The sequence below is a fragment of the Phaseolus vulgaris genome, chromosome 7, assembly GCF_000499845.2.
Source record: "Phaseolus vulgaris cultivar G19833 chromosome 7, P. vulgaris v2.0, whole genome shotgun sequence".
Classification (NCBI taxonomy): Eukaryota; Viridiplantae; Streptophyta; class Magnoliopsida; order Fabales; family Fabaceae; genus Phaseolus; species Phaseolus vulgaris.
In genome coordinates, this window is record NC_023753.2 from 4,704,595 (window position 1) to 4,717,280 (window position 12,686).

At 30.4% G+C, this 12,686-nt stretch overlaps 1 protein-coding gene and 1 long non-coding RNA gene across 2 annotated transcripts; one reads left to right on the forward strand and one right to left on the reverse strand.

Annotated features, from left to right (window-relative positions):
• The first annotated feature begins 2,055 nt into the window (after positions 1-2,055).
• Positions 2,056-4,065, forward strand: LOC137827700 (uncharacterized). The gene is made up of 2 exons (XR_011083770.1): positions 2,056-2,313; positions 3,798-4,065. It is a non-coding gene; the product is annotated as an uncharacterized lncRNA (long non-coding RNA).
• A 4,017-nt stretch (positions 4,066-8,082) lies between these two features.
• LOC137828600 (thermospermine synthase ACAULIS5-like) lies at positions 8,083-11,693 on the reverse strand. The gene is made up of 10 exons (XM_068635242.1): positions 10,716-11,693; positions 9,908-9,974; positions 9,718-9,812; positions 9,520-9,622; positions 9,333-9,421; positions 9,079-9,235; positions 8,905-8,980; positions 8,767-8,825; positions 8,451-8,587; positions 8,083-8,351 (listed from the first exon to the last, which is right to left on the reverse strand). The coding sequence occupies exons 1-10, from the start codon at positions 10,868-10,870 to the stop codon at positions 8,279-8,281; spliced, it is 1,011 nt and encodes a 336-aa protein (XP_068491343.1). The 5' UTR covers positions 10,871-11,693; the 3' UTR covers positions 8,083-8,278.
• Positions 11,694-12,686: the final 993 nt, after the last annotated feature.

A 12,686-nucleotide genomic window follows, 5' to 3' on the forward strand; every position in this document is an offset into this window, starting at 1 on the left:
AATAAAAGCAAGCAATGCAGAAAAGAAATGATAAAGAATAACATGTTCTTCAAAAAAGAAAAAGAAGAAATGAGAAAAACGTGAAACATAAGTATAAAGAGAGAGAGAAACGTGAGAGAGAGAGTTTTGGAGGGACTGGAGAGGGTAAAATGAAGAGAGTGAAAGGAATGAACCTTTATATGAACACTACGGAACTTTATATGATTATGTCATTTGTCAAAGTTTCATTAGTTCATTCCTTCAGATTTTGCACATTTGGTAAAAAAAAAATTAATATTTTTTACTGAAATTTCTTTATTATTTCTTTTATTTATTTTTACTAGGTATCATCTTCTTTTATAGAATAGCCGTGCTGTACACGGGTAAAAGGCTAGTATATAACATGCGAAATCAAGAAATTACGTATAGATATTCTATTGGTTTTTTAGATAATACTTAATTTGTCAGAAATTGCACAATATAGTTTTCCTAAAACAGTGCTTAAAAAATGTTTTGTTGTTTTCTGAAAGTCAGAGTCATTTCCATGTTACTTATAGACAATTTCAACTTGATCAGACTGGTCTTGATTTGATCAATAATCGAGATTGAATATTGTGTCTTACAATTATACCTGTTTAATCCACGAGCAAATTAAATTAATTAGGAAACTAATAATAAGATTGATATGAAAAATATGTTTAGTTTTTTAGCCATGCAAGACTATTTGCCATGGATTAATCATTAATCTGAATTAAAAATCATTAAATCAAGTATTAGGAGAAGTTTATCCAAACTTACGATGTTTTGATAAGTTATTTTAATAAGTTTTTAAAATTAAACTTATGACATTTTATTTAGAAAGAATAAATGGCTGAAAGATATTTACTTACCAAAAATTAGATTACATTACCAACAAAGCATGGTTGCTTGGTGATGACGAAAGTTTGTGTTGAATTAAGTAGGAAAGAACGTGATGGACAATAATATAAGAAAACATGACAGGTAGAATATATTTTTCTTTTGGTATTTGATAATCAAGTTTGATGAGCACCAAAAAATAATTGTGTTTGATAACGCAAGGATAGAACGTGTTTTGTCCGAAACAGAACAAATTAATTAATTAAACAACATCGTTCTTTCTTATGCAAACGTGTCTGTCATTGATGACTCAACCACTATGAAAAGACAGAGGACGCTGATAAAACCAATCTCATTAATTCATTCAAATTCTTGATCCTTTGGTTGTAAACTATATGGTGATGCCGGAATAGCACACATGACAAAAATATCCCTTGTGAAGTTTTTTTGTTTTGGTCATAAAAAAGGGGCTACGCGTCTACAAAGGAGAAACATAACATAAATAATTTTTGTAGCAAGGGGGAGAAACAAATGGGTTTCATGCTACAAAATTTACACATACTTTTTGTTTGAGTATTTAATTACGTGCTATACACATCGGATTCAAACAACTAAACTTAGGAATAGATTATATGATATTACTTTTTATGATTTAGCTCTATATGATTAATTCCTTGCTAATACACATCATATTCAAACAACTAAACTTGTGAATAGATTATGTGATATTACTTTTTATGATTTAGCAATATATGATTTTCTCTTAATCCCAAATCTTAGTGAAATTGATTAGATAATTAAAGAATTATTATGCGTAATGTTTTATTAGTTTGTTTAGGTTGCACTCCATTCCTAGTGTCAGTTTTAGACAAAAAAAAAACTACCAACATGGACCTTGTAGATCTAGGAAATGTTAAGAAAATAAAGTAATATTTGTATTTTAGTTGTTGAACAAGCTTTTAAGGAGAATTTTACTTCAAGTATGTGGTTTTTTTTTTAGTTAAATGGGCTTTAAAACGAACAAAAATAGTTTCCCGAGACGTGAGTAATCACTGTCTGTAAGGACTTATTCGCGGTGTATCCCGCAAGTCTCCCAGCATACAACAGGAACTTCCCGGTAATTTTCGAGGATCAGAACTAGCAAGTTTCTCTTTAAAAGAGTAATATCAAATAGAACCCAGAAATATTATAATATTAAAATAAAGAGGAAAGAGAAAGTGAAAAATGGAAATTGGGAAAAGGAGAAGATGGTGATCGGAGGAAGAAGATGAAGAGGTGTGTAGGAGAGATGCGATTTCTGAATGAGGGAAACCCTTGCTTATATAGGGAAAATGGTAGCAGCCCAAACGGCCACAACCCACGTTCCAGCAGCCATTGGTGGCGCGATTTCAGGTTCCAACGTCACCACTTCTTCAACCTTCGAAAATCCAGCAAAGTGGAGGCGCAGAACTTCCAAGTCGTGCGGCACGATCCAAGGTGGGGAGGGCAACGTTAACTTTTCAAACTTGGAGTCATTCTCCGCTTCGCTCTACTTCCGTGATTTCCTCCAACAGAAGCATCGAAAGATTAGGGTTCTTCATCTTTGTTTTTCTGTTTTATCTTTATCTCTGTTTTTCAGTTTATTTTGCAAAATTGATTCTGTTTACAACAGTTTTTTGTTTTCCAAATATTAGTATATTTTTAATCTTTTGTTTTTCAAGTTATATAGTGGCATGTCTCATTTATGTAGTGGTCTTTTATTGTACATAGTCTTTATTCATTTTGAATATGAAATATAACATTAGTTTCTCTACTTTTTATAGATTCTGCGTGGGTATCAAGAGTTTATAGTTTTTAAATCATAATAGTGAACTGTTTATTAACGAGATTTGAGACAAAAGTATTGAAGAAAATTTTTATATTATTTTTTTTTCTTTTTTAGTTATCATATTAATGAATTCAATTTTTATGCAAGTTGACCTTTCTTGTTTGATTTCATTGTGATTATTGGAACATGTTTATGGAAAACTTTTTATGATCAAAATAATATTGGATTACTGAATTCAGAATGTAAGAGAATTATCAATTGTTGAAAAAAGAAAAAAAAGTAAAATTTGAGATAAGAAAATTTAAATACCTAAAAACTAAAAATTATCCTTTTTTAATTATTGATAATCGAATTTTGGAAACTATTTTAGGTGTGAAATATGTTATGATGTCCTTAGTAATAGTGATATCATGATGAATATATATATATATATATATATATATATATATATATAATTTGGAAGGTATTATTAAGTTGTTAATGTATTATGTAAGTATTAGATTAAGAATTTAATAAAATATTAGGTTATAGTGATATTCAAATAGATAAAGATAGTAGTAGTCTGCATTAATGAATTTTTTTTACCTCTACTCCATTATATATAAGAAAATATCTTATTATAAAGGATTATTAGATAGCATTTATTAATGAAAGAGTGACTTACAATGTTATTAACATATTAGTATCTAAGTCTAAATTTAATATTATTTTTTTATTGGTAAAACATGAATAATATTATAAACTTAACGTTTGATTATGTAATCATTTTACTTAATCCACCTTTATATTTTGTGATTCTGCTATATTTGTATTTGACACCGAAAGAAATAATTTTATAAAAAAATAGAATAATGAAAAACATCTAGAAGTTCGAACATACTTTTTATGTTAGGTATTTGTGCAATATAAAGATAAAATAAGTATATAGAAAATAAAATAATATACAATTTATATATTTTACAATACTTTAAAACTTACACTGATGACTTTAGTTCAGGAAAATTTGAGGGACTCCAAAAATTGCTCATTTCTTCTTACATTTGGAGAATAAGAAAACTGTTCAAAGGAGATATACAAGTGTCCACCATCAGCCATTTCTACATCACTTATTCTTTTGAGTCTTCTTATCTTAAACCATTTATTATATTATCAGGGGAAGCCAACTCAACAATTGTAGATAATAGCTGAGCAGAAAAAGAGTGGGAAGCTGAAGGATCAGCACTCTCATGGCAGAGCCAACAGTGACAGAACTCTGCCAAAAATAGCAGACATTCAGGGACCTCCAAGTGTTTTCGTGTCTCATCTTCAGTCTCCTTCAAGGAGATGGACTAAGTTGATTAGCTATCTCATTGATTCTTTATTTTATCAGTTGTATTATGGAATACTGTTTATAATCAACATATCAAGATTTTTCAGGATAAGTGCAAGAAATATCATTTTTTTTATTTGAAAAGATATTTTTGTGACAACCTGTTCACGTGTGTCAAAGATACTGGATAAAATTGAAAGTTGTAGATAGATCTGACACTGCAACATTTGTCATATTTGATCATTATGCACATTATCTAGTGAAAAAAACAAGTTTTGTCATAACATGATTGAAGAATATAATAACATTTTTTAAATTCTTTTTACAATTTTATTTATTATTAAACAAAACTTGGCTGAATTTTTATATGGTTGTGAATTTCCCTAGCATTTAGGAGAAAAAGGATTCCTACTAAAATCCTTTCACTGAAAAATAAGAAATTCCTCTTGAAAGTTCAGGTGAAAATTAATAGGATCCCAATTTAGGAAAACATTTTCCAGTGAAGAAAGTGATTTATCTGGTTAAAAATTTAGGACTTGTTTACCTTCTTATTGGTTGACTACTTCTATTTTTTTTAAAAAAATAATAATAATATTTTGAGACCACTTGTCGAAAAATATTATTTTATTATAATGTAATATTTTATTTTAAAAGACAGTTATTAAATAGTTGTTTTTTACTATTAAAATGTGAAAGAAATTATATTATTTGTAAAAACTTAAAAAAAAAGAGTAAAAGATTAATATTCCTTAAAGTATGATCTTCAAATTATATAATAATACTTAATATAAAAATTTTATATAAAAGAAAAATAATCCAAGCACAAAAGGGTATACAAAGTTCATATTATCTGCTTGCTCTTTTTATTTTTTACTTATGTACATAAAGAAAGTATAAATGTCTTGAACTCTTACTGTAACAGTTTACTAGAAAATGCATGTTTCTAAGTCCATAAATTTAAATAGAAATACATGTTCTAGAAGACACTCATTCATCTCACTACAACTATGCAACCACTAATAAAATGGTGACTTTTTATTTTGTCTTTCCTTAATGCATTTTTAATTTTAAATCATTGTGTTATATTCTATTTTTATTATTAAAGTTAGCATGAAATGATAATATACTGTAAGTTATCTATATTGTTACATAAAAATATTTCACAGACTACATTTTTACTTCACATTTTTAATAATAAATTCAATTCCATATAATATACAGCTAGATATTTATTTCATAATTTCAATTTTAAATTTAACATTATGTCATCTATTTTTAATATTATATTACAGAGTTTAAATATGAATTGAATTTAAGATTGTTATTGTCCAGTAATTTATATTATTCTAAAAACTATTTTTTTCTTTTTCAAAAACACGCAGAGATTAAAATTTAAAAATATATCAGTTTTTTAAGTTATATGTTAGACTACTAATTTTATAAAATATTGTTATATAATTTTATTTATTTTAAAATATAATATTTTACATGTATCAAAGTAAATATGTGACAGTACAAGACCTGGTACTGTCTTGTTTGTTGGTTCATATACATACTATAGCAAGTCTTTTCTTGATAACTCAAGCTCTGTTACTTAATTTATACATTTGTTCCAAATTCAAATAAAATCATGCAAATTCTTCGTACCAATTTGAACCTGCATTTTCATCTCTTGAAATTTTAAAAATTATCCATCCTTTCAAAAAATTAAATTCAGAATACAAAAAATATATTTTGAAAAAGAAAATCTGAAAATACATTTCAGAAAAATATTTCCAAAATTCAGAAATATATTTTAAAAAAGGGGTTTTAAAATTATTTTTTTATCCGCACTTCTGTATATCTATGATTATTTTAGTCATTTTACAGAAATATTTTTATTATTTTACTAATAAATTATTTATTAGGTGTAGGTTCAGATTGATATTGGTACAGGAATAATTTATTGAAAACAAGAACGGAACACTGTTGGCTGTTTCTTCCTGCACCTCCGTATATTCTTCTTCCACCTACATACATTTTTATATTTCCAAAAATACTTATCTATAATATTCCGAATTACGTTATTCGAAAGTTTTTTTTAAAATTCATAATTAACTTCCAGATTACATAATTCAAAGTCTATTTTTAGATGCATGATTAGTTTCCGAATTATGTAATCTGAAAGTCTTTTTTAACTTCCGGATTACATAATTTGGAAGTCTCTTTTAAATTCATGTATGGATTACCTAATCCAAAAACTATTTTATGGGAATGGCATAATAAGATTAAAAAGGTATTTCATGTTGTTTATGGGGGTGCCAGAAGAACCTATGGAGATGCAGGAAGAAACAGTCTTTGTTGTTTGAGTTTGTGCTTAAAAAAACCAGTCACAGTATAGCCCAAATTGAGGCCTGGTTATTTTTCTGCAAGTAGGACTTCTTGTTCTCACATCCTACAATGTTGACTTTTGTACACCCAATTTTTTTGACAAAAATATATACACTTCTGTAATAAATAAACTACAAAAACTAGTTTCGAAGAATCTTAAATTATGTTTCGACATAAAATTTTACGAATTTTAAATATATTAAAATTAAATTAATTTTAATACAAAATATTTAACTTGTTAAATGTTGTACGGATAAAAAATGCAATTTTATTAAATTTTAAATTTTTATTTGAATAGAAGTTACAACTTAATAACACTTGTACTACTGATATATACCGAAAATAGTTTCAATAAACCGTAACAAATATTAATTAAGAAATATTCTTAATTTATATGAAGAATAAATCATTCAAAAAATTGTCATTTGAACAATAAATTTTATTAATGTCAACTAATAAACCTTGATTAGCACCAGACAATAATCTAATTGCCATTTATAAAAAATCGTAATAATCATCAATCAAAAAATAATTTTATTAATGTTAATTAATTTTTTTGATTAACATTAGTGAAGAAATAATAATGATTTACATGTTGATTACATTGATTTAAAAACAGCTCTGATCGAAATAAATCCAAAATAATCTTAGATAATGTTAAAAACAAAATCTTATTTGACATTAGTCAAAAAAAATATGATTGATGTTGACGAAAGAAAACCTTAAGTAACATAAGTAAAAGAAAATTCTGAGATGATGATATCTCAATCTCAATGAATTCGATGATGTTCTAATCAAAGTTGATTTTATGATATCTGGAATCCTAATAGAAAAGATAATATGAACAAAAAATACAAATTTTAAAGAGAGATGATAAAAATTTCTAATTCTAACTCTTGTAGGAAAAATTTCTAATTCTAAGGAGTTGCGAATTGACGATTATTGAGGGAATGGGTTAAGAATTATCTTTAAGAAGGGTCTAATGGGGTGAGAAGAGGTGGTGGTAAAATAGGGAATGCGGGAATTAATATAAAAGGAGGCGAATAGAAAAAATGCAAGTGTGAATAACATTTTTGGGCCCAATTTCCCTTTGATATTTATTTGTTGTGGTATTAAAAAATGTTAAAACTGAAATAAGCCCAATTGGGATAGCTTCATACATTGGGAAAGGTTGATCTAGCTTGAGGGATGAAGAAAGGTGTATCTAAATTATGGCAATAATTGATTGTATATAAACTGTTTGGCAGACATGCATGTAAAATCGAATATCTACTTTATCGGTGGAAGAAAAAAACTAACCACAAATTATGATGAAAAGGAATAACTTTATGCCAAAGCCACACTTTTGCAATCATATATGCTTGAGGCTGCCTTACACTTGGGAAACAGAACAAGCAACCTGCTTTTAATGCTCAAATGTCTCTCTTCATCTTAATTAAATCATCATTTTTAACTTCACTTCACCCTTTCCTTTTAAAAGTAAATTATTTTGTTTTCTTTTTCTTTTGAAATACAGGTTGAATGATAAAAGCCACTGCCATAACAAAACTAACTAAAAGTAATAAAAGAGGCTGAATATTCATTTTTTGTAGCTTTTATTGTATCTGTTCTAATTCAATTTGTAATGTTTTATTTCTCAATTTGTAACTTAAATAATGAATAAGATGATGGAAGGTATTAAAGAAACCCAACTAGCAGTGATGTTTTTGTTTTAAGCACTTAACTAAGTGATCAGATTCAGAATATTGGCAGAGATTCATAAAGAAGCACATAATAGGACCCGCTTGTTGCCCATTCATATATCATGTAAGCCTTTTCAGGTGAACTACACACCAAAAGTAATAAAAACAAAAACAAAGGGAAATGCATAAGATGAAATAAAGTCTTCAAAGCCTTTTCACTTGCGTTGTGTTGTCTTTTTGCGTTACTATTTTGATGTTACTTCTCAAGCTTGGTTATGCATGCTTGCCATGCCCATATATGAACCTAGCACTTTCCTCTGTGTATACATGAGTTTCACTGTCCAGCCTGCAATAGTGTCAAATGGGTGTCAAGAACACTTCACAGGGAAACAATTGCCATTGCAAGAGGATGGAATACAACTATTGAACTAAATGTTCCACTTACGACTTGCGAACAGTTTTGCTCAAAGTTGAAGCGGATGTGAATGTTTTTCCATCAAGATATCTATTTTCCCCCTTAATCCTTTGTCTCATTCTGAGGTCTAGCTCTTCTGCATTCAGGTCTAATGGAGAATCCGAAGCCTGTTACATTCCAAAGACAAAAAAGATCTTAGCAATAGTATCCATGGCATGACACCTTGAGTTTATATGGTGTTGTATGCAAAACATGTCTCTGGGTACATTTCTTATGATGTTCTATCCAATAGTTGAATAACACAGTACTAAACAACAACTTGAAACTACTTAAGAGCAATATTTACCATGACCCATCCCCAAATATCAGCATAGGATGGGATGTGAGCTGAATAAGGCACAACATCTGCAAACAAAGGGAAATAAGTTTAATTTGATGCAATTGATGTCAAAAGAGCATTATATAATCATTTCTTAACACTTACACTTGAAAACTTTCCTCAAGGTGTTGTAGATACATGAGAACACTTCTGTGTGACTAAATATTCCAGCAGGTCCTGCCTGAACAAGTACAAGAATTTAAAACACAAAAGGTTAATTAATTATGTTTCATTTTTTATGGGTATCATCGATACATATATAGTGTGCCTTATGTATACCTGTGTCACAAATATGCCACCTTGCTTCAGTCTAGGCTTGACAATTAACTCGTAAAAGGATTTAGTGTAGAGTTTATAACAAGGACCTCCATCAATTGGGTCTGCCAAGTCGCCAATTATCACATCATAGCTTTCATTTCTCGTTTCTAGCTCAGCCCTGTAACATGATAGATAGTACCTTCGACTTAGTGGAAAATATAAATATGTATTAAAGAATGACACAACGATCACAGTTCACAATTAGATTATCAGACCTTGCATCATTGATGACGACCTCAAGTCTTTGATCACGGAATGCTTCCTTGTTCACAACTAAGTACGATTTGCAGAAATTCACCACCTCCTGCTCCACCAAGCACACAGATTTTAACTAGTCAATAATTAGTTACATGGTATATAAATATACAACGAAGAGCTAGATTTATACCAAAGAGATTTTACCTCATCTATGTCACACATTACAACTTTGTCTATGGTTCTATGCCTGAGCAATTCTCTTGCAGTAGAGCCTTCTCCTCCTCCCATAATAAAAACATTCTTTGGGCTAAACCATGGGATACAAAAGATAAAGAGATAAATAAATAAAAATTGTGTCTACATCTCTACATATATTAAATTGTTATAGAGCAAACGGGGTACTTAGGATTGTGAAGCAGAGCCGGATGAACAAGACACTCGTGGTAGATAAATTCATCTGTCTCTGCACTCTGAAGCTTTCCATCAATTACCAAAGCCTGCAAAAGGGCACAAGAAATTGGAACACATAAGAAGCTAGTTTAATTTAGGTTCTTGATGAATAAAGGTAACTTTATGCTGTGTGAGTGCGAACCTTTCCAAAGGGCTTTGTGTCCAACAAAGCAATGTCTTGGTACTGGCTAGCTCCTGTATGCAATATACTGCAATCGCACCATAATTACACTTACATGTAAGTAACACTTGAATGACACGCAAAACTATTGTTCGAACCTTTTTCTCTATAACAAACAAAGCGAGAAAGAAAAAACGCAGCCACGTTATTAAAAAGAAACTCTGATGTGTAAGTATAGTGGCGGAGTGTGAAAAAGTTAACTTATTTTCATTTGTGTTGTGTCTGCCTTTTTCATGGCCACTAGCAAAAAGAGTTTATGACTTTTAGGATCCCTTTTACTTTTTTCCTAGCATGAGAAGCTGGAATCATAAAAATGTCTGTGATATGCACATCCAAGAAAACTCTAGACATTAGTAGCAGACAACTTGTACTGTAGTTTTGTCTCACTCAAATCGAATCAGAATAAAAAAGCTCTTCCTTCTTTTACGTTCTTGTTTTGGGGCTTTATTCCTTCCATGAATCTCCTCAAATCATCATTAGCAAAAATAAATAACTAATAGTAAAATGAACATGAAAAGGCCAAAAGAGCAGTCAAAAAAACTATTTATGTGAGAAAATAGACTTCAAAATGAGAAGTATAAACAGGATGGGACAGTGTTTTGTTTTAATTGTTTCAAGAAGTATATGAAGAACTTCAATATGGACGATCCGCTGGAGCCAAAACTTCCGAATTGAACAGTTAAGCAAAATAGCAATTAATGCATTATAACAAGCTATTATGTCAGATGTGGTACTAATAGTTGCTTAAGGACAAAAATAACAGATATACCTATTGAGAGCAAAGCACCATCTTAAGTCCTCTTCGATCTCTTCTTCGTACCAACAACTCTTCCTGTAACCATTCAGAGAATGGCTTTGTCCATTGACATTGACTCCATTAATACTGCCATTGCTAATGCCATTTGGTAAAGCTATCTCCCCCATGTTAGCTTGCAACTCAGAACCTTAGAGAGGTATTGAAGGATGTGTTGGAAAGAGAGCTAAAGAGAAAAGATAGCTAGAGAAGTGTTGTAGATAGGATAGGAGAATGGGAGGGGAATATAAGGAGGTGAAGATGGTAGCGAAATCAAAAGGGACAATGATTCGGGTTGGGAATGTAAAAACCAAGAAATCTAGCAAAGTGGATGTGCTCAATACATGAAAAGCGCAATATCCTCATGGGGTTTCGTAAAGTAGAATACAAATAAGCTTCGGGGGGATTTCTGAAGTTGATTTGATATCATAGTCAGGCCAATATCTTTGTTACACTTACTCGTATACTGTAGCATGTGCATGCTAATAACAGTAATAACAGAAACTCTTTGTTCTTTATCATTCAGAATACTCTACCTCAATAATAAGACTGAAAGAAGTAACACAGTAAGAAACATTAATGACTTACATAATTAATGTGACACACATCGAATAATGGTACGCACAAAAAACACTTTTTTGTGAACTTTATGGGCAGCTAAGGAATTTCTCCGGAGTACATATACATGGCATGCACAATTATATTTAATGATGTTATTGCTACAAAGTTGTCACATTGGAGACTGTTGCGTATTGTCATATACTACTGCTACCGGTGTATTAGAAAAGGGTAAAGGTGATGATTGTTGGAGTGACAATTACCGAAAATTCTGGTAATTCTTTTTCCTTCTGAAATGTGTGCAAAATTCTTGGGTTTGTAGAGGAAGACAGAAAGAGAAGGCAGCGTGCAGTGGTGACAATCATATTTATTCTCTTTGCTGTTTCAAAAAGCTATGGAAGAGAACTGCGCGTGCCTTACCATAAGTACTAATCATCACTGTCACCATCAAAGCAGTCCCCCAGAGTAATAAATTTATTTTCAACCCCACCATTACAAACAAAATTTAGCCACCCCTTCATCACCAATTGGATTTCTCATCTAGCTAGAGAGATTCTCCGTTTGTCCTGGAGTAACATCTCTGTTTTGCACCGTAAAACATTTTTTTCCCTCTAATATATACATAATTTTAGAGATGGTGGATATGAAAAACTAAACACTTCTCTTACTTCAAAAAACTATACTCAAGTAATTCTCCCTCCTATGATCCACTTTGCGGGTCCATGAGGGTTTATTGGCTGTTTTTCTGTTGATGTAAGGTTGGCATCAGCATGATGTTTCCACACACAGACATTAATGAGGACAGGGTGGGGGCGTAAGATAAGATACTGTTGCTCATGCTGGCCAACCATGCATTCAAAGAAATCATCCTTGGTTGGGGGTTATGGAGGAGCTATGATGGACCAGTCTCCTCGTGTGTACAACTTATTATGCTTCCAAAACTTCAAAAAATATACATCAACTAACCCCAGTCTTATCTACTTCTCAAGATCACTGAAGAATCTAATCAACTAGCTTTTACAAACTAATAAATTGAAGCATGTGCTTAGCAAGATAAATAAAATATAGAAAGAACACAGAAAAATGAGAAGTCACAAACAGATGAGCACTATACTGTGTTCCGCATCAAAGTGTTTTCTGTGTGATATTGTGACTTGTAAAATGCATCACGTTGTAAGAAATTTAGAAAGGACAATTTTGTTCATAAGGCCGACAACTTTCTTATTCTTCTTTTTTCTTATGCATGAATCTGTTGAACCAAGCATGCATAGCTTTTTCATCAAATACTAATTACTTTGGGACATTAGATAAGCCTAATTGGTTTGATCCTAATCGAACTACAGCAGATAATAAAGTAATTGATTAGGACTGAATGCTTTTGCTAGACTA

Coding starts and splice junctions, on each gene's coding strand:
- LOC137828600 (XM_068635242.1), bottom strand. CDS start 10,870: ATGGGGGAGATAGCTTTACCAAATGGCATTAGCAATGGCAGTATTAAT. Junction 8,981..9,078: donor GTGGCATATTTGTGACACAG/GTATACATAAGG, acceptor GTACTTGTTCAG/GCAGGACCTGCTGGAATATT. Junction 8,588..8,766: donor ATATTTGGGGATGGGTCATG/GTAAATATTGCT, acceptor GGAATGTAACAG/GCTTCGGATTCTCCATTAGA.